The following is a 27202-nucleotide window of genomic DNA, read 5'->3' as shown; positions in this document are numbered from 1 at the left end:
TGCCTTCTTTGATACTTCAGGGTGGCAGCCTAGACAGCTTAGTAACATGGGACTGGAACAAGACCCTTGGGTCACCCTGCCTGCCCCCGATACTGCAGGCGCTGTGGTGTTTGATCTTTTCATAAACGTATCAGTCTCCTTCTTGAAGCTGTGTAGTTTTCCCTCTCTCCCTGCTCCCTACTGCAGCAGGCTCAGTTCAAACCGTTATTCTTCTGAGAGTAAAAGAACCTTTTTTCATCTCCAGCCTAAATTTACCTATGGCTTCTTCCCATTTCTTCCTTTCAGATGCCCTTTTTCTTTTCTGGTGTTCCCTGAGACCAATTCCATCCCCTCTTTCTTTCCATTAGACTAGATTGTTCAAGCTTGTTTATTCTCTTCTATAAGAAAGTGGGACAGAAATTTGAGCTGGCTACTCTGTAAATTATAGACTTGTTAGAGCAGATGGTGCCTAATGCAATAAAGTTACATGTAATCCCAGTTATCTGGGTGCTACACATATATTGACAATCCGAGGCTGTTTCTGCATTGCTTGGCAGAGCGTGGTGCATGAACTGAGCTCCCTTAATGTACCTTAGCTGCCTACACTGCTCTGCAGCTGAAAAAGCCTTTGAGGTGCAGGAGTGTGCCCAGCTCATCCCCAAAGGGCACTGCCAGTGCCCAGCACGCTGCCAGCCATGGCCATGGCCATCCTCCAGACATGTTTTGGCTTTGTTCATGCCTTCATTCCGTGCATTTAATGTCTATTCAATGTCTTTTTTTTTTTTTTTTTTTTTTTTTTTCCTCTAGTGGCTTTTTGCCAGGCTGGAAGGCTAGCAACATGAGCTTACTTTTTTACATTAGGCCCATTCATTTTTTTATCATCAAAACATATCGACGATGTATTCCGCACTGAGAACACCCGATGGATAACATCAGCTGTAATATCCTTCCAGTCAATAAAACCTTTTAAGGATCATTATAGGGAATGCAAAGAATGGTTTTTAACGTGAGGGGTCACTGAAAGTACTTTTATCAATTATGTCAGTGAATAGCCCAGTATCCTAATAATAAAGGTGCTTCTCTTCCTTAAGATTGGTTTTGTGCAGGAGCATAATTCTGAAGTTAGCTTAATTGAAGATCTAGTAGGAAATGTGATTGCATCACCTTAGTCTCCCAGGGACAGATCTTCCTCTGTAACATCAGAACAAAATCTCCTCAAGTCCAACAAAGTCTGTGGAATTACTCTGACTTTGCACTGCTGAAAATAAATGAAGACTAAACTCCACTTCTTAAATTTCACGTGTGGCTCAGCAATCTACTGCAATTACTTGCAATCTGAACAGGCCAAATCCTCCCTTCAGATATACCCAGAGCGACTTCAGCAGGCTGGGATAGACGCACTTCTGCAGAAAGAGATCTGCCCACCACATTTTGCAGCCTGCACGCACCAGCTCAGGCAACTTCTAAGTGCTGATGAATGGCTGCAGAGTGGCTCCGTGTGGATTTTTTTTTCCCTGAGAGAAGCACTCAGCAAAGGCTAGATCTTCAATCCGTGCACAGCAAGGGGGATTTGACTGTCACAGGGGAGCAGGAACCATCCCAAAACAGAAATCACCCACAGGCCTGCAGGGCTTGCTTAAATATACTCCAGAAACTGGTCAGCTAAAAATGGCTTGAAAATGCTCATGTGAATAGCCGGAAAAGAACAAACCCTCCTTACGAGATGGTATCTTGGGGTTAGATCAAAGCCTATTGCAGCAACATGACTTGCAGTACTGTGGAAGAGAGTTTCCCCTTTTGCATAATGGTCCTAGCACTGTGCACTTGTACAGATCTTCTCCCCTTCTCCACACACAAAAGACAGACAGAAAAGATCTGAAGATGTTAAAAATTGTGTGCTTACTTTCTCTTGTAAATCTTATTTATCAGCTGACCACTAGTTTTGTTTGGCCAAGAGTGAAGTACTCAAAGGTCTCTAGGGAAAGAACGGCCTTGTCTGCTTCACAAAAGACACCTCTTTTTTCTTCATAAGGAGCAAAGGGGCAATGCAGCTTGAGGAAGGAGGCTTCCATCAAATGTCCCAACTGAAAATAACCCAATATACATAGTCCTTCCAAATGGTGCAGGTAATATCATCCAGTTTACCTATAAAACTTTCTAGTTTGGAAGAGTAAGGCAGAAACATCACATACTGTGATAATAAGTAATAAACACTGGGGCAAGACAGTTTGTTTGTCTTTTAGATGCTGGACTGTCTCGCTTACCAGACTGGAGATGCAAATACAGGGAATACATGTAAAAGCCTTGTGAGGTTGAGAGTATTGAACACTGGTCCTTGACAAACATTGAGTAGTAGTGAGTGCGTTGCTGAAAGTTGTCCAGATGGAGCTGCTGGGTTTTTTTATAACTGTAAAACATTTGCTTTGTACGTGGGAGGTAGTTCAGCCAGTAACCTCTTCCTACGAGTAATGAATAGTGTGCTGCTTGTTTTCTGGACGGATAGATGGTCCACATATGGCTGTTAACTAATTTAATAGAAAAAAACCAAGATTTCAGGGAATTTTCATCATTAGGGTTTCTTCTTTGATTTCTATCTTTACATTGTCAAATAAAGAATATCCAGACTGAATTTTTCTGGTCACTCTGAGAGAGTCAAAGGGAGAAGTCAGAATGTGACTTTCTTTCCATGACTCTTTCCAGAGGAGTGTCCTTCTTTAACAAGTCCCATATATCTGGGCCATAGCAGCAGGCTAGCCAGCCCAGGTGAGTCATTAGGCAAGGCTCGCTGTGGGCAGCTGCACATAAATTCAATGGCTGTGTGTCAGAAAGCAACTGTTGTCAGTGCACCGAGCCCCTGTAGCAGGGGTCCTGTTCACAAACCAGTCGTAGAAAGCAAGTTTGCTTCTCCCACCAGTTGCTATTGTGGGAACTGATTGACCTCTGATAGCTGATGGCCGGCATGAATCAAGTGGCTGTTTGCTGAACGCCCCCAGTACTGAGATGTAAACAACCTCCATTCACGTTCTTTATGTTCTTATAAACATTCAGGTTATTCGGAGAGATGGTCTAGTAATTGAATAACATTACAAAATTTATTCTTCCCATCCTGTATCTGCTAAATAAGGATGTTTTTGAAGTGTGACTGTAGCCCACACATCATCTTGTCTGGGCTTCCAGCAGTGAAGTCTAGCCAAGAGCTCTAAACATAGCTGCCAAAGGTACTGCTAGCATCCTAGCCCAGGAGATGGAGCTGAGTGAAAATACACTTACCAGATATTTGCCCTGTTTCGAAATTGGGTGACTTTTTTAACCCAGCAAGATGCTGCTGCAGTTGTATCTCTACTGGTATATAGGTAGCTTGGATGTTTCTGCTGCGTGCTGGGGGCACATCAGGATAGACCAATCCTATGAAGCAAATGGGTGTGTCGCATGAGACCCAATTTTATTGAAAATCATTAATTTTTATGTGTTGATAGCTAATGAAATATTCATTGGTATGGAGAAGAGCTTTGAAGTCATTGCACGTATAAGCAATACATCTTCAGCTCTCTGATTTGCCTCTTCCCTTCTGCCGCTTTGCCCCAGGGATCGGCAGGCGCAGACGCGACCCAGCACATGCCACCGCCAACGCAGGAGGGACATGCGAGCCGCGGTGATGCTCACCGGTACAGCAGCTCTCCGGCTGCTTATCTTTCCGCGTAGCACAGCCCTGTGCTGTGACATGCAAAAGTGGGGCTGCCCGCATAGCTTGGTAGCAGCTTTGCTCATGGTAGGAGCCACCTCGAGGTGAAACTGCTTTGAGAGGAGAGACGAGTTCTTTACGTGTTACTAAAAGCACCTTCATGAGAGGAACTGAAAATGCGAAAGGATTTTTGGCACAGGTGCCTTTTACATTGGCACAGGTACAGCTGTGCAAAGGCAGTACAGAGATGCCTCACAGATCTCACTGCTGGTAAAATCTCTATCAGTTGATACTGATACCCATACAGTGCAATCTTTTTTTTAATATATGTTTTTACAGGTTCCTTTTAAGTACGATTTACAGTTTTGTACCACTGCTCAGGAAAGAGTGGAGTTGCACCGTGGTCTTCTGAGCACTGGGCATCTCCTCTAGCAACGTGCAGAGGGAGGTCAAAGCAGCCTTTCCTCCTCTAACTGCATTTCAAAAGAAGAATGATGCTATTCCCATTTTGTAAGAAACAAGATAGGTGTTTCCCTTGGAGGATAATCCAGGGCAACAGATCCTAAGCGGAGGCAGGCATCTCCTGGCAGTGCTGAGTCAGGTATGGGAGCCCCAGAAGGAGGTGAATTTAAGATCCCTTCATTTCTCTGCTGTCCACCCAAGGTCACCCCCTCCTAGCTTGGCTGGGTTTCTCTGGGGCCCAACCTTCCTAGATGCTGGCCGTGGTGCACTGGCACTCAAGAAAGACATTGCTATGGAGGTAGGCAGTAAGAAACAGGTTTGCAATGCTCAGGCTTGTCTTACAAAATCAGGTTTTATTCTAAACTCTCATCCCTTCCAAGCACAAAGCACCCTGAGGAGCATGAGCATGCGGATTGCATTGTGTCTTTTAAACTCTGTTGCAGTTTACTCTTCTGCACAAAACTTCTATTCCCATTTCCTGGTGATCTTATTCTCCTCAAAGCTTCAATAAGTCTATAAGTAACAAGGCAAAATAAAGTCCAGATTAAATGAATAGTCTGCTCAGCTTTTGCTTGATTTTGTCTGAAAAGCCATATATAGATATTTTCTTAAGTGTGTACAAGTAAGACACAAGGTGAAAACCTCCCCCAGTACTCTACCACAAAACTGCCATACGTACTGTAGGTCTATGCCAAACTTACACCAGTAGCTAAAGCTGGCAGGGAGGGTTTTGTCAAATATACCAACTGAGTTTAGTGACTAGACATGATAAAGGGCCAAAAACTGTGTTTCCTCTAGGAAATTTTCTAACATACAAATTACGTTTGAATGTGCATCATTACATTGACCTTTATGCAGGGCTCTGGAGAGAACTGGTACAAGCCAATATCACAAGCCACTATGAATTTCTTTGATAAATAAGTTATAATGTGATCAGAACCTCATGTGAAATTTAAGTTTGACGTGTAATACACTATTAAATGGCTGTTTGATGCTTTCTTGATTTTAGGACTCATGCAAATTAATGCATGCATGGTGGAGAGGTCATTATGGACTCTGACGCATCATTTCAGGCGTGTACTAAGCTGTACAGAGTTGCATGTCCCTTTCATTCGCAGATGTTTGGCAAGAAGAGCGCTCCAATTTGTTTGCTAAACATCAAAGCACAATGTGTAGCAAATCATACTGTAAAGCAATGCAAACCACTTGTTAGCGAACAGTCTGTTTCACCTACCATCAAGTGAGTATGTCACAGATGTGAACAGTTCCCTACTCATTCCCTCACTAATTTGAAACAACTCTTTTACCAATGAAGAGCAACCCTGGAATGGAAACGAAATGCATAAATACATGGCCGTAGCGCTTCATCTAAAAGGGGGCTTGGATTATTACACATAGGAAGATCATGCATAATCTAGTTTATCAGGCAGAAAATAGGATAAAAGGGTTCCCCTTGGTGTGTAAGAGGAAAACTTGCATGTTTGGATCTCAGCAGTTGTCGTGGTTTAACCCCAGCCAGCAACTAAGCACCATGCAGCCACTTGCTCATTTTGCACCCCACCCAGTGGGATGGGGGAGAGAATCAGAGGAAAAAAAAAAGTAAAACTCATGGGTTGAGATAAGAACAGTTTAATAGGACAGAAAGGAAGAAAATAATAATGATAATCATGATAATATGATAATAATAATAAAAGAATTGGAATATACAAAACAAGTGATGCACAATGCAATTGCTCACCACCTGCTGACCGATGCCCAGTTAATTCCCAAGCAGTGATCCTCCCCCAGCCCCACTCCCCCCAGTTTATATACTAGCTGTGACATCACATGGTATGGAATACCCCTTTGGCCAGTTTGGGTCAGCTGCCCTGGCTGTGTCCCCTCCCAACTTCTTGTGCCCCTCCAGCCTTCTCGCTGGCTGGACATCAGAAGCTGAAAAATCCTTCACTTAGTCTAAACACTACTTAGCAACATCTGAAAACGTCACTGTGTTATCAACATTCCTCTCATCCTAAATCCAAAACATAACACTATACCAGCTACTAGAAAGAAAATTAACTCTATCCCAGCCGAAACCAGGACAACAGTCAATGAAATTTGAGGTAAAAAAACCCTAGTGACACACAGAGCTAGTGGCACAAAAAGAGCTGCAGTTGAAAAATCGCAACAGGCCAAAATGACTTTGTGTATCTAAATATATCGGTCAATTTTAATCACTGTGACAAGTGCATACAAGTCTGCCAAACCAGTGATTTAAATGGTGTAACTGAGTCAAGTTTGACCCCAAAGCCATACCTGACATGCATTTGGAAACAAATTGAGTGAAGGAGTTACACAGAGCAGTCTCCAAGTCTGAACATTTGTGTCTGCCAAAAATAAATAACTGCCTCAAATAGCCATTCCATTGAGACCCGAGAAAGTAGTTGCTCTGTTTTGCTAGCACTAGCCCTAAGCAGTTGATAAGGCAGAAGGCAGAACCTTGATAAAATCTCCATTCAACTATTTGCAGGCTCTGAAAAAATACATTTCCAATGCATGCTAGTGCCAGTGGTGTAACATTACCAGGAACCTCTCCAGCAGAGAGGTCTCACCATCGGAGGAGAGTCTCTGAAACTCCCAGGTCTGTGCTGGGAGAGCTGCCTGGGGAGGGGAAAGACCAAATGACAGCTCTCAGGGAAGAGAAACTGAAGCAAAAAAAAGAGGGAGGAAAGGAAAAAGACTTTGAGGAGGACTGAAGAAGTCAGTCTTGAAATCACTTCTAGAAAAAATAAAAATGTAGATAAAAATGAAGACATTTTTTAACATGAAGAAGAAAGAAGAAGGCTAGACAGGGAAAGAAAATGGAACTAGAGATGTGCAGAAACACATAGGAGACCAAAATAAAGAAGGGGTAAAGAGGAGACAAACAGAGAGCAAGTAGAAGTGGCCAAAATGTCTTCATTTTTTGACAATTCACAGACCTGATCGTCAGGGTTGGAACTGGGGGGAAAGAAAAAGAAAAAAAAATGGAATTTTTGAAAGCAGCAGAGGAATTTAAAGACAGCCACACCATTTTTCCTGCCCAGGAAAAAATAAGAGAACTATTGCCATCAGGTTCTCCATTCCTCTTGTCAGGGATGTGGCGGGGTGGATGGGTGCTTTACAATGTCACGAAAGACAGAGCCACAGGACCTTGTGTCAGATACAGACAGGCACAGCATGTTAATGGCTGAAAAATGGTTCAACGAACCCTTAGTCTCAACCACTCTTAGTCTCCATTTCCTTTCCATTTCCATTCTCTAACTGCTGGAATCGTGGCTGATACTAACAAGCCTTAACTCTTACCGGCTAAAAAGAGGCATAAGGTATCACAACCAGAAGTATTTTCTTTGAGATGACAAGCAAAACAAATTTATCTTCCTGTAATCATTGTCCATAAATCTTTCATTAATACTTTGCTGAAATTAAATGCCATTAACCATTTTTTATTAATTGTTGTTTGTTTTGTTAAACAATGTCAAGAACAATAGCACAGACTGACTGTTGTATTACATTTATCTGGTCCTCTTTTTGCCCTCAGAAGCACATTAAACTCAAGGCACTAGTGTCTGAAATATCTGGGTGGAAAACACAAAGTTTTCTCCTCCTACTATGTTTAAAGCTTCAGCTTTAAATAAAGGTCACGCCACTTTTGAGAAGAGAAGTTGTAGGGGAAACACTTACATGATGTAACATCGTCTGTTACAGGACTTATGCTTAGGTCTCCCTTTCCAGAGTCACTTTAAAATCCCAAGTAAGATGATTTTGCTCTGTGATGGGCAGATGCTTGTTAGTTTTCCGCACTTGCTGGGCATTTCCTGAATTGTCTCACATTGGTGGTCCTGGACTGTGTTACCAAATGGTACCAGTGGCCACCAAACCAAATAAAAAGAGTGGTTGGTGTTGGGGGGCTGGTAGATCACAGCAGGGCACCATGTTTCAGTCACTAACTCAGACACCTAGAACACGGACATCTGTGTCTGGGCTAGCAAACTAGCCTTCCTTCACAGACGATGCAGAGAAACATGAATGCCTTGGGCACAAAGCATCTGTCTTATTTTGGGTATCCACTTTAAGCTGTTCTGAACTGTGTTTTAAGAGTTCCTGTTTCTTTCCATTGACTGTGAAGGTAGTCTGGGGCGGTCACCACAGATGTACATACCTACGCTGGTCAGCTGAGTCCTCTCCTAGTGACCAAGCACGGTGGTTTTATGATGACTGATGCGTGAGTTGGATCCTTACTGGACACGACGGGTCGTCATCCCAGTTTGAGTGATGTACCACCTTGAGGAGAAAGGTCCAGGACTGCCCCAAGGCAGAGCCTGACCCAGCACCCCAGACTCCGTTCCAGGGATGAAGGTGGGGATGGAGGGCTCTCCTTCCAGCAGCCCTCGTCTCATGCAACATGCGTGCCTGTATCTATATACAGGCTAGCATGGGGAGACCAACAGCCTATCATGAGGCCTTAGGAGCAGACCTCTCACCTTCCAGGTGGATCATGAGGCTGGACAAAATGAACTGCTGGTTTGGCCTGTGTTCAGAAAGGGAAAAAGAGGCAGGAAAAGTTCAGTATTATGATGCACGTTACATGTCCTTGCTTTCAATCTGTATTGACAAAGAAGATATTTATCTCTGTCCTTTCTTCTCCTCCACTTTGCCTATACATCACTGAACCTGGGATCACCCAAGGAAACCAATGAGAAAAGAAGAGAACGGAACCAGTCGAGCTGAATATGCAATGACCTCCTCCCAAAACAGCAAAACAGTTGATAACAATGCAGTCGTATAATCCCCGAAACCCCGCCGAGGCGCAGGAGGTGGTAAACTTTCAAAGCACACACACGGAGTATGCAAGGTGGGTGAAATAAGGCAACGAAAGGAGCTCTGTGGCCAAGGACTTCATTTCAGAAATAGCACGTGCATCAGTGATTCAGAAGAGAAAAGCAGGCTGCTCTTCAGGCTTGCTGCTTCTCCAAGGGAGGATAAACTCACCCAACCGGGCTGCCCAGAGAAAAGGCCTCACAAAGGCATAAGCATTGCATGCTGCATCTCGTGAAAGCAATGTCGCGATGCCTCCCACTTCTTCCTCTCCCCCCCTCCCCCCGCACTTTCCAGTTTGAATTGAGTGTCCACAAAAAGCTGCTGAAGTAGTAGGATCTTTTGAGGAGAAGGTGATCTGCCAGAGTGGGAGCAGCTTATTATAAATGGGTCTGAGGGTCAAGGGTCGGAGGTGTCACCTACGTGCTTCTCCAGCCTGTGCAGTTTTATACGCTTCTACTTCATTCTTACCATTCTTACTATTTCATTATTAAAAAGGGAACAAAGGTTTCTGTTAAGCCATCAGGCAACCCAAAATTGCATGAACTTGTGACTTATCCCAGGAAAATCATCTGTGGTCTGGTGACTATGCAATTTCCATGGCTGAAGACTTTTCAGGCAAAAGAAATCAAAATGTAAGATTTTAGCAATTAGCATTGCTATTGAAAGGGAGATATTATTGAGGTGCTTTGTACGTTATTACTTCCTAATCAGCCTCCTTTTTTGCATCACACTTTATTTTTTGTCTTTAAAAAAGTTCTTCCTTTGTGAAATTCTGCACGTTTCTCTGTGTTTGCATCACGCTGAATCCCCAGGCAAGACCCCACAGAAAAGATGTTGCTTACATCTTGGTGTGAGTATTTGGGCAGGATTCTGTTGAAAGGACTAGCAGCCCTTTGAAGTCCTCCTCATTCACTGATTAGTGTTGTTTCCTGAAAGTGTCGAGTCTCCTGAACTGACCCATGGAGGACGTTGTAGGTATGGCTTGGAGGACCCCTTTTGGGGGTCTGGTAAGCTGGTTGTGCCCACGTTAACTCAGTCTCTTCCCCTCCTGGGCAGAGATTGCCGATTGTGCCAAATTCAGAGTAATAGCTTAGTGGTGTACTTTCCATGATGTGGATTGCATACTGCCTAAAGCAAAGCTGAATCCACCCAAATTCATTTCACGTAGGATCTCAGGTTAGACTTGGTAAGTAACCCTTAGGATAAAGGCGATGAGACTAGCTGAGAAACTGGTCTTTCCCCACCTCCTGAAAACTTTCCTTCGTGTCACACCGCCACATGTATGTCTCCATTACCTCTGTGCTGAAAGTAGCGATGCAGTGAAAGACAAATTTCCACGCTGGCTTCTTGTCTGGACATCAAGCTTCGATATCACTTGGTCTCCGTGTCTGTGAGCAGCTCCCAGGCACCGACCCAGTCTCGCTCCAGGATAATGGCTGTGCCCCGGCTGCTGCGTCCCTCGGTACTGCTACACACCGATGCTTTCAGTTTTATATAAGGATGTGCCTGAACTGCAGAAATCAGACCTTGATTTCCAACGCATTCCTGTCTGCGGTTGGTCTATCGCCAGGATGTAGAGTTCAGCCTGATGGTAGAGGAAGACAATGTTCTGCAGACCTTCTCCAAAAAAGCTCCGGGATGTTCAAATCAGCAGTCTCAGCTCAGGCCCATCCCTAGTTTTCTATTACCTATTGAATAATAAGGTGTATGTAAATATAAGTATCTTTTCAATGATAAAATGAAATGCTGCTATATACTGCTGTTGAGGAATTTATGGAGTTACTAATTTAGCTTTTCAGCCTGTCATCACTATGTAGAAGTTTAGCTTCATAAAATTATTTTTTAAAGGCTAGACTTTCTTGAGAAGTGAATGCAATTACAAAAGTGAAAGGGAATAAGTAACCCTTTGCCCAAGAGTACGATCAGTCCCTGCCATATTCATTTTGTGTACTTGCACAAGACACAGAGATATGTTCTTAGATCCAAAGTGGGATAAAAATGACTGAATTTACACTTTGAGTCTAGTATCCCAAATGTTGATTGCCTAAAGCACTTAGCCCCTAAATACTATAATAAAAATATTGCAAGTATATTTCTAGACTATTTTTTAAGCTATAACATTTATTTTGGTGTAGTTACCTATGTTTGCCTTTCTTTTTTTACTCCAGTTGTTTCTGCCTAAGTGTGGCAGAGTTTGAGACTGGTTGCATGTTTAGCTGAGAGTAGACAGTACAAATGCAGATGAGTTTAGCATGATACTGGCTCAGGATTAGCACTTTCTCCTAAAGGTTGTTGATTTTATTTATTTCCTAATACAGCTTTAAAGGCATGTTCTGTAGGGCCAAAATCATAAAAGGGATTTGTAGCTCATTATGTCCATAAAAATGTGTCTGTTTTTGCAAGAAAAAGTCTAAAGAGATGGTCACTGAATGCTGTCTGATTTTCGGTGATGTCAATGGTAAAGTGTCCTCACTAGAGAAAACCCTGGTGCGTGACAGAGCCCACAAGCAAACCCACCCCAGGCCCCCTGAGGTCTTCTCAGGAGAACATAAACATTAAAAACTTCATGGAGAGCAGGGAGGCAGGGCATTTCAAGAAGCAGCACGAGGACTAGGATCTATTTTCAACTCTGCCACTGATCTGCTGTTTACTAGCAAGTAATTTTGCCTCTCTGTGCCTCAGTTTACCCATCTGTATAATCGAGATAAAAATACTTACCAGCTCTGTGACAGCATTTTGAGAGATATAGATGTATCTTATTTGTACAGGCAGATATACACTATCATTACATCCAACGTGCTGACGTTAAATAAATGTATTTGGCCACATCATTGCCATAGCATCTCTTAAACAAACATTCCCCACTGTGCTTTTATAATCCGTTGGCCACAGAAGAGTAGCAGCACACAGGCTGAGAGCTGCTCCTCTGCTTCTCTAGCTCTCAGCACTTACACAGCTGCATGGCAGGGAACGATGGGAAATCTTGTATGGGGTAGTTTTGCCTTGAGATTCCTGACTAAGTACAGTTGACTACATTGCACCAAAATTTAAGGTGATCTTCAGAAAGGCACTTGGAAAAGTAAACTGGAAGCAGATGTAAGTCTTCAGAAAAGAGAGGCTAGAAAGGTGGTGTCACTGAGGAATGGTGTTCGAAGTTTGCTGATGTGGTTTAAGGTTGCATTTAACACTCTACAGACTACTTGCAAAGCTTTTCTAAAAGAGGCTTTTGTGCTTCCTTATAGTACTATACTTAGATACAAAGGGAAAGGAGTAGGCTTGATGGATAAGGGCTTCACTAAGCCGTGACCCTGGATCTGGGCACCTGGCAGTCCAAAATACAGCTTTACAAGCATTTTGAGTTTGTTTTTAGCCACCAAAATATCAGGCGTAGAAAGGTCCTGCGTAGCTCTGTTCACAAAATAGCCAGATCCCCAGCAGGTGCAAAGGTGGCCGATTTCTACGCAGAAGTTAAAACTGCTCTGCTCTGACCGCCACCAGACAGACTCAGAAAACTGCGGTGTTCAGTCTGAGGGAGAGCATCAACTCAAAATTTCTTCTCAAGGATCGCCACTGGCAGACGCAAGCAGGGAATGCACTTTAAGGGCCTGAACTGCCAAGTGGTGAGTTTCCTCGGTCCTCGGCAGCGCCGGGAAGGTAGAGCTGAAGCCCCAGCCCTGCTGCCCTTCCTCGCCCAGACCCGACACGGCGGTGTGCCCAGGAAAGCATCTCTGCCTTGGATAGATGCTGCAGAAACAGACATGGAAGGAAAGAGGAAAGTTCTACTAAGTATAAGATATAAATATATTTATATATATCTATACAGAGACCTAATTGTCCAGTCTTGCATGCCATATGGTCACAGCATGTGAAGCGAGTGTGGGCCTTCTGCTCCAACCAGGTCATGACCATAGATGCTGCCAAGCAATGGAGAATCAGGCCTATGGTAGATATGTATTTACAATACTCCCTGCACCTGTACAGACAAAAATATATTGTTTTAAACTGCAAAATAGTGTGTTTAAATCAATGCATGAATGTAAATATTCTAAGATCTGCCTTCTTGACTGTGTACCACATGTACAGATGAAAACAAATATTGTTTATAGGAAATCTGTATCAGTGGTTAAATGACTAAAGAGAAAAAAAAATATCAGAATAAATGTTGTCATGTTTCTCAAACAAGCCATTAATGTATATTTAGTATTTAAGGATATTGCTCAATAAGTATGTTCCGTACCAAAAACTGTGTTGCATATACAGATTGTGCAGTACCCTATTTTAAAAAGGCACCATAATTAATTTTTATTTTAAATAAAAATGTACTTGTAAAAAGTTTCCTGTGTCCTGTCAGTTATGTAGCTGAGAACAGAGTCTTACACATTGACGAGAAAGGCTGAAGGGAGGAATGGCTGCAGTGCCTCTTCAGGGACATTTCTTACTGCTCAAATTAACCTTGCTTTGTGTGAACACTTTCTGTTCTGGTTTTGGAGAAACCCGTGGCTGCTGCTCATGCCTGTGCCCAGCTGGGTTCTGGTTCTGTCTCACCTAACCCTGCAGTTTTAGTCCCAGATGCACGCACCGCTGGTGCTTCATAAACGAAGGAGTTACACTTGCGCACTCCTGCAGCCCCCCAAGCTCAAGAAACCCCTTCTCTTTATGCCAAAGGTGCTGCAAGTTTCCCTAACAACATACTCTAGTTTTAGAGTGAATTCTTTATCTTTCACATAATACGCTGGGCCTTTGTTTATTTTGGTGCAAGAGATGATGTGCACCATTTTATATTATAACTCCCTGTGTGGACTTCACCCTCCCTTTTCCACACAAGAACAAAAGCAAATTATGGACCAGTTCTTCAGCAGATCAACACTGACCTACAGTAGCTAAACCCAGATCCTTTGGCCAGGATTTGCCCCTTACAGTTTTATGCCTTTACCAGACAGGGGTGAAGAACACAGTCTGTGTGAGGTCCTCTGAAGCCAAGGGGCCATCACAACCTGAACCCTCCTTCACGGTGGAGCTCTTCCTTTGCCAGCCACGGAAGGACGCTAAAGTAACTCCCCAGGGACCACCGGGTACCTAAGCGAGGTCAGCTGTATACCAGCCAGGGGGTGGGAGGATTTTATTTTAAATGGGAAGACATTTTGGTTGCCTTTAATTCCCAAGACAGTACTCCCTAACAGTTTTCATTGGTCCCTTGGGAATGATTTCATATCCCAAGTTTAAGGAAGCCCTTAAATGAGACAGACCGACAGTAATGCAAAGTGCTCAGGTGGCAGTTTCATGAATTACAGAAATAACCATTATGCCATATACTACGATATCCAGCAGGCTTACATATCAGACATGTTTTGCAAAAGAAAACTTTCACGTTAAAATCTCCCTGTGACCACTGAGAATGAAAATGCCTCTGGAAGGCACTGGCCCCTTCTTCAGGCATCAAAGCTGCCAGGTCAACATCCGTACCTCCAGTCTGCAGCAGAGGAAGAAGGACGTCACTTTGAAGAGGAGACTGCCATGACTGGGAAGCGACCACTGGGAAACCAGTCAGCAGAAAAAGGTAGGGCACAGCCCTGGTGAAATTCAGGTGAGGTCCCTGAAGTCCTACTAACAGTAAAAATATCAGCCCAGTATTCGCAGCCATTTGGCTGAGTTCTCATCATGCTTTAGTCATGGTGAGATGGTCACAGGAATTGATGCACGAACACGTTAAAAAATGACCCAAATACTGGTGCTCTTCAGCAAGCAATGGGAGTATTTGGTGCAAATCTGATTGGACTAGAGCATAGCAGAAGAGCTCCAAACCTAAACCCAGGGTTATGTCTTGGGCATAGCTGAAAACATTGGTAAATAATACAAGACACCACAACTTGCCATGCTGAAGACCCTCGTGTTGCATGGAGTGCTCTTCCTCCACTGCCCCATCACTGGGAACCAGTGTTATGACACCAAGAGAGAAATTAGATTACTGGGTTTTGATATTATTTGGAGAGGGAGCAAGAGATTTGTAATGACACATGCAGTGTATTCTGTGATTTTGGTAATAACTAATCATTATGAAGTGCATTTCACTGGTTTCATCTGGACATGTCCATTGCCAAGGTCTACATCATTTTAATAGATGTCTGGTACAATTAGTCTCAAATTGCAGCCGTCTCCATTTCTGAAAGATGCTTTGATTTGGGCATGCTTGATTCATGCATGTGTAATCTTTGGTCCCAGAACAATCAGATGTTTAAAAAAACCCACAACTGATGTTTTAGGATGTATTAGTCTTCAGCCACTAAAGTGTTAACATTCTTAATAGATATTTCTTTTCTTTCAAAAATATCCCTTCAGAGTTGACCTTCTGTTCAATAAGATTTTATCTAAGCAATTTCCTTAAGGTTCTTTCATAACTATTATGTCTTCAACCATTTTTATAGCACAGAAACAATTGTCTAGTTTCAAGCTAACAGAGAAGTTGCCCTTGAAAGTGGCCTGAGTCTAATTTATTTTTTTTAGTATTCAGGAAAAAATACTGGGAATATTAATACCAAGATTCCTGGCATGTTCTGAACTTGTTTTATTTTTGGTTCTAGTTAAAACAAAAGCACTCACTGCCACATTTAAACACTTGTCCTGCTGCTCCTATCTTGCACTGTGGCACAGTTTGGTATATACATGGGCATTAGCAATTCTCCTGATTAGACTGAGCATCTGAGCAGTGCCTGTGCTACGCTGGTGTCCTCCCGGCACAGCTCGTCCTGGTGTGAGCATCCACGCGGTGCTGCGAGCCCTGGCAAGGGCTCCTTACCTGAGCAGCTAACGTGTAACACATGGGATGTCCTGGCAGCCACAGAGGGAGGCACCAATGCCTGGATGAAGTGTGCGGCCCCTGAAGCATATTTTCTGGGAGGAGGGAGGGATGGGGCCAGCTGCTGGGCACAGGATGCAGCACCAACACCCACTTTGTGCCCCCAGTACAGTCAGTCACTGGACAAGTTAAGGTATAGCGGCGAAATGATTGATGCTGGGGGTAGGTGGTCAAGCTCCCTTTATCGTATATTATAAAATACCATAAAAATATTATACCTGTGAAAGAAGTATTATTACACTGACCAGAGTTTCTGATCAGCCTCTGGTGCTGCTGGGGAGGGGGCTGGACAGGACGAATGTCATGCATGGAGACCCAGCTCTGCCTCCCTTAACAACTTATAAAAGAAAACCCTACAGGCTTTAATTTCTACCTCACTGTATAAATCGTAAGGCTTTGAAGAGCTGATTTTATCATGAGTGCTGGCTAGATAGATCAAATCTTCTTTCTGGCTTGTTGGTTTCCTCAATCTGTGAGCTCACAAAAAAAAACCAGTTAAATGGTATTTATATGTATCTGCCTGAAAGTATTTTATATTATATATCACAGTGGCTGAAAGAGAAAGGAAGTTCCTTTGTAAATAGCAGCTGGCTGTTTTGCTTTCCTATGCATTGATATAAATTTCATGAACTCGTTTTCGTGCAGCACAAAAAGAACTCGGAGCCAGAACGTGAATAAATTTCCCTTTACATTCGACATCGCTTCCCCCTGCACACACAAACAGAAATGCTTTCAGTATTTAAGGTTTCATTTAACACAGTCATAGTCGGAAGCAGAAAAGAGAATATAAAGAAAAGCAGCGGTATGGCAGACACATCCCCGTGAATGAGCCTGTGAGCCAGAGACAGCCTTTCCCATTTTGATTTGTAATTTGAGGATAATTCAATTAGACATTTCAAGCAATTTAAACATTCATGCATTGTCCAGCACCAAAGCATGAACTGTTCAGCAGCAAACTAGACCTGACAGCCTTAGCAAGGCCAAGTAAAAATCCCAATGTTTAAAATGAAAAGCCCTCACCTAATTGATGCCTTCTGGAAAATTTTAAAAAAAAGGGGGGAGGGGGTGCGAGGGGACACAAGGGAGGGTGAGAGAAGTACAAACGGCAGAATGAGGTGTATACCCTGGTTGGGGTCTTCACACCTAATTTGCAGCCATTTGCTTAACAGAATATTTCAAGGCCTGTATGTTCCTTTTAGAGAGAGATTAAAATACAATTGCACCTGATCGCCCACCTGCTCCACCTCTGTGGTGGTAGCTGAAAGGCAGGCAGGCATTTCGGAGCAAAATGGAAGGGAGCTGCAGCTGCTCAGGAACGCTGGATCCCTCCTGCCCATGCTCAATAGCACTGAGGCTTCGGGAGGCATCGCCTGATGCCAAGGTCCCGTCACTGTGCCCGCACAGCAGGAGAAAGTCCTGCCCGGACCTGTGGCCCGCTCAGAGACGGGAGGGAGAAGTCGGAGAGCAGGAAAACCCGTCCCTGTGCCCATTTCAAAGACGGCAAGGCATTGCACGGCCCCTTGTCCAGTGTCACGCGTGGAGCCTACAAGGGGTCAGGGGCCGAGCCCGGTGTCCACTGCCCTGCGCTCCCCGGCTGGCTGCCGGCAGCCAGATCCCTGGGGGGGGGAACCACGGGGTGCATGGCTCTGTGCCCACAAAATGGAGATATTGGCTGCTTGGGTGATAGCTTCGTCATGTTGGAACACTGGGTATTGTAATAATTATGCAAGAATTGCAGGGGGAATTTCAAACAAGGATGTTTCAGAGCCTTGTCTGCTTTAAATGCGTGCGTTGTCCCTTGTGACCTCTGAATCCAGGGGAAGGAAAGCTATTTGTCTTTTCCCCAACAAACTGCCCTGGAAGCAGAAGGTCACGCTAACCTATCGACCGGCTGGCTGGCAGGCAAGACTGCTTTGATGGACACAGATTTGGGCTGCTCAAAGTCATTCTTTTGGAAACAACTTTAGAGGCAGGTGATGAAAGCATCATGAATCATCAAGTAAAACTTTTCTGGCAGGCTACATGCCTTTGGTGTCCCTTCAATGGCTCCTCAGAGAATTACCGGAGGAGGAAAACTCACCTGCAAAATTTTCGGGAACGTATCACACCCATCCCCTCTTCGTTTTAAGCATTATACAGGACCAAGTTTGGATAATAAAACCCCAAAAAGTACGTACAGTACATGTGGATGCCTGACGCCGTGGTAATTTTCCTTGAGCCTTTCTATTTGAAGACCTGGTGCCCAGTGTGCTTATAACCTATTCAAGTGTGAACCGTTTGTGCTGAAATTTTCCATGCTGACTGTCTGCTGCAAGCTGGCCTTTGTATTCATCTAGGAGTTGCAGAACAATTCCGTTGCTTCCAAGAATGATATTTTGGGAAAAGATATTAAAACAAAACTCAACAGTATCTTCTGACTGTTTTATTGAGAATCTCTAAATCCTCAAGTCTTTGGAGAAGGGATTAGATTTGACAAGCAGATCAATGCTTTTACTGCCAGTTACAAGCCTCTGGAAACTCACGGTTTCCCTTCCTTACAGACCACTTGAGCTGGACAGGTAAATCCTCTGAAAAGTCTGTCTGCGGTGAGGTTGCTCGGTGTCTGACATTCCTATTAGAATTAAGACACTGAATTTCCATCAGTTCTTGTCCAAGAATTAATCAATTCAATATCTGTGAATAAAGTCAAGGGTAGGGCTGAATAACAGCAATTTAACTCATTTGTTTTAAAAACTCTAGTTTTGGAGGATCAAAACCATTTGCAAATTCAGTTCAAAATTAGCAGGTTTACTCCAAATATTTGCAATAATTAGAGAGTTAGATGCTCTCATCTTTGGATATCTTGGTAGAAACAGGCCTTAGTAGAATAGGAAAACCACTTAGCAGAAATAAACAGTCTCAACAAAGGAGAATCTTCCTGCTTACTGTGTTAGTGGGAATGAAGGATATTTTCAACGTTGCCTTGAAACAGGTGATGCTGATCATACACGCAGGTAGAGACCCTCAGCGTGAGAAATCCCTCAGATGAATGACCACATGAATCTGCTCCACCCTCCTCTTTCCTGGTACCTTGGGCAGTGCTTAGACAGAGCTCCGATGCAACGGCTATTCAGACATGCCTCCTGCATGTAGGCACACTGGCACACACATGCAGATGTGTATAGACACATGGTGTCTGTCCAGAAGTGAGATGCAACTATTTGCAATTTTCCATGACAATGCAACGTAAAGTGTTTCAGGGCATCTTTTGAAGCAAGCTTTTCTCCCTGCCCCGATCACTAAGGCAAAATTGTTACAACCTGATTCTCCTTTGAAAAATGACAGGGGGGAAATGGAGTGCGAGATATCTTTAGGTTCATCCTTTTTCCTAACTTTTTGAAGTACTGATTGTGCACATCTGAAGTTACTGAGGCTTTATGGGGATGGAGGAATGTACCCGAATGAAGAAAAAACAGATTCAGCAGCTGTGTTGGTTTTTTTTCTCACGCCTCGTCACCTGCAGTATGAATTCAGGTCTCCAAACTGGGTTTTCAGCTGCATTTGAGCGACTCATCATTTTCAGATTATGATCTTTCTGACCCACAGCTGTATTCAAGGAGGCTGTCCAGGAAGAAAAAAAATGCAAATTTAGCAAGCAGTTCCCTAGCTGAGGCATCAGACTGTATGGTTCCCACAAGGTAACCTGCCAGCTTCACTGGCCATACTAAAAGCAGTGGAACTACTCAGTAGCAATAGGCATGGGAAAAAGCACCAGAAGTTTATTTCAGTAATTGTAATTTTGTGTAGGAATTATGTTGTTAAGATACCACAGAAGATGGAGCCAAGCACTTTTAGAATTAAAATTTACCATTTCTGGGCCAAAAAAAATAGTCTTCTCTAAAATGCTATTTACTGTACAAACATAAAGCTGAGCCACCATAAGCTTGAGGGATGCTCTAAATTCAACATTCCCTTTAAATGAGTTGTAACTTACCAAGCTGAGTCTCGTGGTGAAATCCCATTTGGTATCTCTACTGTGCTGGCTGCTGTCTAAACGTGGTGAGAGACATTCTCTGCCCAGCACCATGTAATCTGAACAGGCTCAACTTTTGCTGTCAGGACCTTGAGGGATATCAATAATATTGAGTTTCATTTGTCATTTGTCATATGGGAGAAGAGGTTTATTCTCAACACCTATGTTTTATGAAGCCTGACTTACAAAGCCACTGAATAGCTGAGGCAGGATTCCTCTCACCTAATTTTAACCAAACTAAAAGTGTGGTATTTAATATCTCTAAATTATCTAGAATATTATCATCAGTGGAGAAAGACGGCACCTCCAGATGGCAACCCATCTTACCCTGAAATAAGTACCTACACCTGGCAGGGGGACTGAATAGCCCCAGCCTATTTGGCTGCACAGGGACAACTGCTGTAAGACGAGATGTGGCTCCCAGGGTCTGAATTTATTGATGGTGAGAGGGCAGATGCTGCTGCATGCAGGCATTTCAGCAGGGGGTTGTCATACAGTCCAATGATGTTAGACGCCCATCCTAGTGGGAAATAATGCAAAATAAGGATAATAATAATAATCAATAATCAGAGTAGGAACAGTCCATCCAAAACTGGACATATTCCTACAAACTTGTACAGAAAATCCAACCTCATTCCAAAAAAACCACAGTGGATTAATTAATACAAAACAAGACTTTAGAAAATTTGACAAAAACCTCTGTGCGTGTGTGTACGTGTGCATGTGCGTGTATGAGCACACATGTATGCAATTTAGTTCGGCCTGAGTAGAAGAATGTTATTCTGAAAATAATAATTCTTGGGCAGACAATATCTTTGAGGTCACTTGCACAATCTGGTCAGGCATCCACTGAACAGGACAACTGAAAAGCCTGCGGTGCATCCCCCTCACTCCTAGTAGGCAGCAGCACACGCAGCGCAGGCTTCCATAGCAGCTGTAGGGTCGCGGCTGCTCGGAGGCTTAGCTTCCCTCTCTGGAGACAGAAACCTAAACTGGGACCTCACGGGGGTCTGGAGAGCATGCAGGAGAGGAGCCCAGGGTCCCGGCCCAGCTTTGTGGCAAGGCCATCTCTCCAGTGTTGAAGTGAACATGGAAATGCAGGTTACAAACATATTAAAACATTAAGCTCCCCGTCCCCACACCACATTTTCTTTTTTAGGTGAAAAAAACTGAAGTGGCCATAGAACACCCCCTTCAAATCTGTATTTCCTCCTGGTTTTGAGCAGTTTCTCATATCAGGGAAAACCGCTCAGATGAGTAAGTGAGGAAACGAATGTCCTTTGAACTGACTCGCCTCTAGGGCAAGGGACTGCATCATCTGTCCAAGCTGGCTGGTCACACGCCATCGACAAGAATGACTGGAGGTGCCTGAAAAGCCAGCTCATCCTTTCTGATGACTGCAGCCTGTCACCGTCGCCTGAATTCAGCACACATTGCACAGACGTGCCCTTTCTCCACGGGAACCGAGCAGCTGAAAGCAACTTGACACTCCATCAGCTTAGGAAAGCTTAAAAACAATCAGCACTGAGTTTGTCTGTGGGTTTTCAGGGATTTTCTGCCTTGACTTACATTTAATCAGCAGAAATAAGAAAACCAAATATTAAAAAAAGTGAAAGTAAAATATACCAGCTACCAATCCACCTTTCCCAAACATTTCAAGCTCACAAGCCCTGTTTACGCCAGGAAAATACACTTTTATTACAGGAATGTACCTGGCGATGTTATTTGTAGCAGGAACAGAATTTTTTTAAATAGCTGTTTCATGATTGTTTTTCAAACCTGGTAACTGCTCTCCTGTTTACACAAACAACTTGTCTATACAGGGTGAGATCTGCTTCAGAACAATTTCTCGGTCAGATTATCCATCAGTACCTCTACAGTTTGCCTGGAAAATGATCATAATTTAAAAGCTTGCTTTGACCTGTATTAACGTTCAACTGTAGCTGAATTAAGACAATGACCTGTAGATAATGTGTGTGAACAAGACAGGTCATCAGCTGAGGCTGCATACCCTTGATGCTAGACTGGAGAAGGGGATCCCAACTGTCAAAGTCATTGCAGAAAGTACGATGCCCAGTGGATGATCCTGGCTGCTAACGATTAAGGATCTTCTGATGCTGCCAGATCTGTAGAACTGAAAAGGGGAAGCAGACATGTGTGGTTAATGTTTTTATAGGGTGGTGCGCTACGTGTACTGATTTCAGTGGCTGAGCTCCCATGGACTTGGCTGGTGTAGGATCTGGCTGCTGGTGGGTTCATGTTCAGGCTTACAAGACCAGGAAGAGTGCTGTTACATTCCATGCAGAGCTCTGGGGCCTGAAGTAGGTAAGAGGATGTTTGTTGAAACCAAAGTAGAAAAGATTTGTCTGAAATTTCCTTTTGCATAACAGAACACATTTTAAAATTACAGTGGAAACTAAAACAGTTATTCCATATTACGTTCTGCACATTTTATTCCATACTCAATATGCCAGGAGACAGACTAAGGAGGTGCACAAGTGATGAGATTCTTATTTGCAGGAGAGGGGGAAAAAACCCTTAAGTAACGAAGACAGAATTCACCCACATATCATATGATAGTGATAACTTAACTAATATAAATTAGACATGACATTTGGATGCTGAAGAATAACCTACATTCCACATTTGTTGTGATGATTCACAGCAATGAACTTGACCCAAAAAATGCTACATAAGTGCTCAGTGTTATTAATAATAATCATTATTCAGAGAATTCCCAGATGGATTAATTCAACTTCCTTTCTGCAACAGCTCCGGTCTCCTTTTATTCAGCATGTTCATTTTATTCCTTTCTAATTAAATGTGATTTTCTCAGCAGATGACTTTATTTTTTTATTTGACTCAGCAGAGCTGAGCAATAGGCATCCCATTCTGCTCGCCGACTTACCGCTCCGGCTCCGCCTCGCAGCCCCACACGCCACGTGCAGCCATCCTCAGAGAAAGTCACAGTTCTGGAAATGCACCAAAGGGAAAAGCTGTCACATTTTGATGAGGCCCACGGTGCAGATCACATCTTCCTCTCTGGACTGATGTCAAATTATAATCACAAGGCCAGCCTGTATGTTCTTGATACAGCATTTAGGGAATCAATCTTACTACTATGATAAATGAAACAGGCCACTAGGTCCTTGAAAACACAACCTGAAACTGTTCTGGAAAAGGAAGGTGATGGGTTTTTCCTGGTTCTTCATCTTCATGATTCAAAATAACTCAACAAAAAGACAGTTTTTTAGCAAAGAGCCACATTTTCAGGCCAAATTTAAACTCCCCCATCTGCTGTTGTCAATGTAACTGTACCCTGATGGGCCCCACCTGCATCCACAAACCAGAAGGGGAGATTGCCCAGCAGCTCAGGGAGTGTCACCAGCTGTATGGAAACCAAATTTATGTAATGAGGGACTGTGGCAGAAGCTTTTCCCTATGACCCCTGGCAGGCTGGGGGGACCCGTGCAAGGCTGTGGAGATGTGCTCTCCTGTACCTGCCAGGTGGCACAAGAACCCATGGACAATGTCAGGCTCTGATGGGGTGCAGGTACCCAGACGCTCATCTCCAGCTACAGCACTGCAGCTCATACAAGCATTTGATGCTGCTTTGCTGGTTGCCTACCTGGATCTTGTCTCAGAGGGCTGCGTTTTTGTTTGTTTGGGGTTTTTTTAAGGATAAATGCTTTCTGGATTTAGCTTGTGCTTTAAAACTTTGGACAAAGGAAGAATCAAAGCCTCAGTTTCTCCCTGGACCATGTGGGTGAAAGACGCAGCAGGCAAATCACCCCATGCTGAGTTTGTATTAGCCTTCACAGCTCACAGAGAGCACGACTGGTCTCTCTCTTAGCCAGCATCAGTGAACATAGTCCCAAAGTTGAGGTAAACTGAGGCAACTAATTTGGAGACATCAATGCACGGCCTGCAAAGAGCATTCGCTGGAGTCAGGAGAACTGTTTTTCCAGTGCCCTGGAGAACCAAAGACAATTATTTCCATATGCACCCATCACATCCCTGAAGGCAAATGTGATTCCTCAGACAAAGCCCCTGCAACTCCCCAAAGGGGACATACACCCTATGTTTACTGGAAGATGGTGCTGTAGGAAAAGACAAACTGGTCAAAAAGGTCATTCGACTGATCCCATTTCCCAGTCACTAAGTTCAAATGATGGAGGTAACAGAAGTGACACCACTCTTTAAAATTTTGTTCTCCTTTGTTTTCTCTTTTCTTTCTTTTGTTCAGTATTTTGTTTACTGGTTGATTCTGTTTTCATGAGTGAGGGGGATTTCCCCATTATTTTTTTTTTCCCTAACCTCCTGGATACTGCCATGATTTATAGCATTTTTTTTCTTCACAAAAACCAATGTAATGAAAGAAAGAACTGTTTTATGGGTAAGTTATCAATTTCTGATAAAGAAGAGTCACCCAAGAACAGAAATCATGCACAGTCTTGCTCCACTAATGATTGCATGTTGCAATCTGTCCCTCCCCATAGGATTACACAATTTCATACAAAATAGAGCAGCTGCCATAAACCTGCTCCTTTCATAGAAATGAGCTGAGATCTTCACCTGGTAAACAGTCATGTATCCCACTGGAGTCCAGTATCTTCAGTTTTATCGAAAGTGAAGATCTATCCCCTTTGCTCTCTTCACCAAGCTGCCAGAAAACAGCCAGTCCCATTGTGAGCCAGGATTTGCCTCATTCCCTCTCCCCGTCTGTGTTAACTGTGGTTGCTCCTGCACAGCACTATGCCCTCCACCTTGAGCTCAAAGATGGCTTCCAGCCTCCCAGAGCTTTTCATTACCTTATCTCCATTATTTAGACAAATGCAGAACACTTCTCCAGACAGGTCGCAGGGCGCCAGTTTATCTGCATTATTATAATAATGAGCCTTTATCCACAGTAGCCAGCCTCTCCTTAAAAATCAATCATTGCCTGATTAATGTTCTGTAAATAGGGGGATCTCCATGCTACAGTACTAGATGTACTGTTCTCCTCTTTTGATCCCACTCCACTGTGTTTCACTCCTTGCTTCTTGTTTTGCTCTTCTGACATCACCTGGCCACTTGCCATCTTAATGTTTATTGTTAAATAACCAGTTTGAAGAATATTCACAATCTGTTTAATGGGACCTGTGTCACATATTCAAAGGAGTTTAGCTTTAATGCATTTGCCTAGCTGTTCAGGGGCAAAGGGTAGCCAAGATGTCCTGAAGCTGTGACATGTTAATGATAACTGTTATCTTTGTCTCTGTACTGCCCGTGAAAGCTTGCCGTGGTCAGGATGTCCCAGGGCTAAGCATGATACCATGTAATTACATGGAAAGAGGAAGCCCATAACATTTATTGTATCCTGGGAATTATATGAAGCTATCCTATAGCAAACCGGTCAATCCATACAGAGCTTTTTGGGTGTCATACTATTTTATATGTTCTTTTGAGGATCATTTATTTCTTTTAACTGCCAGGTTAAAAAAACTGTCAGAGAAAGACAAAGATGTATATTCTCCTTATGCTCTGGCTTCCTATAATCTTACAAATTATAGGAGGGCTTCTCAAAAACATACTCCTATAAATGTAGCCATATGTGCAAATAAATAGCATTTCAAATGCCGCCTTCTAGGGGGTCTAGCTGTGCTACTTAAGACAAGATATGTTTTTACGCTATCTAGAAGCCTTGGCAAGAAGTCTTTCAAAAATGTGGCGGATCACCGTGTTTCACTTAAAAGAGATATGGACACTAAGATATACAAATCTAACATACTGAAATAAGAAGGAATATGGCTTCTTTTTGAGACACAGGACAAAGGACTTACAAGAGTCAGTCCCAATTTTCTGACTTGTCTATTGGAATAGAAGTTCCGTTCATTACAGAAGGATAATTATCTTCTTTTGGCTCCATGTGTGAATTTCCATCCAGCTACGGACTCTGCCTCATCGCAGATGGGCATATCATGAGAGAGGTCCAGTTATGCTGGGCAATGTGCATACATATAACAGAGAAATATCCTGTCTCCGAAGAACTGAAGAGATAGCAAAAGCTAGGAGAAATTGAGAAATTTTACTCCCATTTGAGTGACCTGCACAAAAAAGAAAGCTTACACTGAATAGCCCCAAAAGCCTGCACTTCTTGGGATGCCCATAGCATCCAGTGAATTGGGGAGGTCTCAGCAAGAGTCCGGGAAGCTGCCTCTGCGTTCAGAGTCCAACCATGTCAGTGTGGCCCTAACCCCCCCAGTAAGCACCTATGGTGACAGCTACACTCTGAGCCACAACAACCCATGTTCTGTCACTGTCCATGATGGAAATTACTGCCTTCTGATGCTGCTTTTTCCTTGGCATTTTTCCCTTTTGGAAGAAATGCATTTTTCTTTCAATGGAGAAAGCAGTTCAAAGGCAGAATATCTTTTCCTAACTTTCCTAAAGAGAAAAAGGAGGTCATATATGCTGGCATTTTCTTGTAACCACTTTAAACATCTGCAGACCCTCATGGTATGCTTGTCCAAACCAGTTAGGACAGGAAGGTTTCTATTTTTCTTTCTAGCTGGGGGACAAAGTTCATAAAACAAAAGGAACATGCCTCAGAGCAGCATTTCAAACAGAAAATTATCTACCCTGAAGAAGTGAAAACTCATTTTGCTATATTTATCAGTTTCATATCAGAGAAAGGTCAAAATGTGAATTTATCCAGCAAAATCAGCAAAGCTTCTTAGGCTTCCACCTTCCCAACTGGCATGAAACTAAAACTGCATCTTATGGTTTAATGTTGGTGGGACTTGGCTTTTTGTTGTATATGAAAACGTTCTATAGAATGTTTGGGGTATTGAGACAACACAGGGCCAGAAAAATCAGATTAAAATTAGCAGTCCACATATGTGGAATTAAAAAAAACGAACAACAACAACAAAACACTAGGAAAAATGATGCAGAGCCACTTCTACTTAGAGAGAGCCAAACCCATTAAGCTAATTAGTTAAGCAACTGACGTTTGGACCTGACATTTTTTCTTCATTTAGGATCTTGCATTCTTCATGCAAGAAGATCTCTCATTATTTCTTACCTAAACAAACCCAAATATACAGTCATTCTTCTGCAAACAGTTTGCTGATAAAATTTTCCTCTAAACAGTCGTAATCTGAAACTTGAACAGTGTGACCTATATGACCTATTACATAAATCCAATTTTCTCTTCTCTTGTGAACCAATGACCCGGACTTTATAAACAACTTCCTTTAAGCGTCCTTTAACAATTAGTTTCACTCCAAAATAAGTTTCCCTTTAAGATTTTTATTTTTAAAAAACAACAGGGAGATGGGTGACAAGATGCTTTAATGCAAATCCCCGTTTTGTCACGTACTTCTCGTAAGAC

The 27202-nt window shown here is 43.1% G+C and overlaps 1 protein-coding gene across 2 annotated transcripts in view; it reads left to right on the top strand.

Moving 5' to 3' along the window:
- The window catches only part of PRIMA1 (proline rich membrane anchor 1), a 55064-nt gene extending 41791 nt beyond the window's left edge, over positions 1-13273 (top strand). The window contains exons 4-5 of one of the 2 annotated variants that reach the window (XM_049828816.1): positions 5133-5363; positions 8831-8897. In XM_049828816.1, the coding sequence (XP_049684773.1) occupies positions 5133-5148 (16 nt within the window). In that variant the 3' untranslated portion in view covers positions 5149-5363; positions 8831-8897. Of the gene's footprint in view, positions 1-5132; positions 5364-8830 lie in introns of both variants that reach the window. The other variant, XM_049828815.1, reaches the window with a different exon arrangement.
- Positions 13274-27202: the final 13929 nt, after the last annotated feature.

The sequence above is a fragment of the Accipiter gentilis genome, chromosome 25 (genome assembly GCF_929443795.1).
Source record: "Accipiter gentilis chromosome 25, bAccGen1.1, whole genome shotgun sequence".
In the NCBI taxonomy this organism is placed as follows: domain Eukaryota; kingdom Metazoa; phylum Chordata; class Aves; order Accipitriformes; family Accipitridae; genus Astur; species Astur gentilis.
Note: the sequence above shows the minus strand (reverse complement) of the source record. Positions and strands in the feature narration are given on the sequence as shown.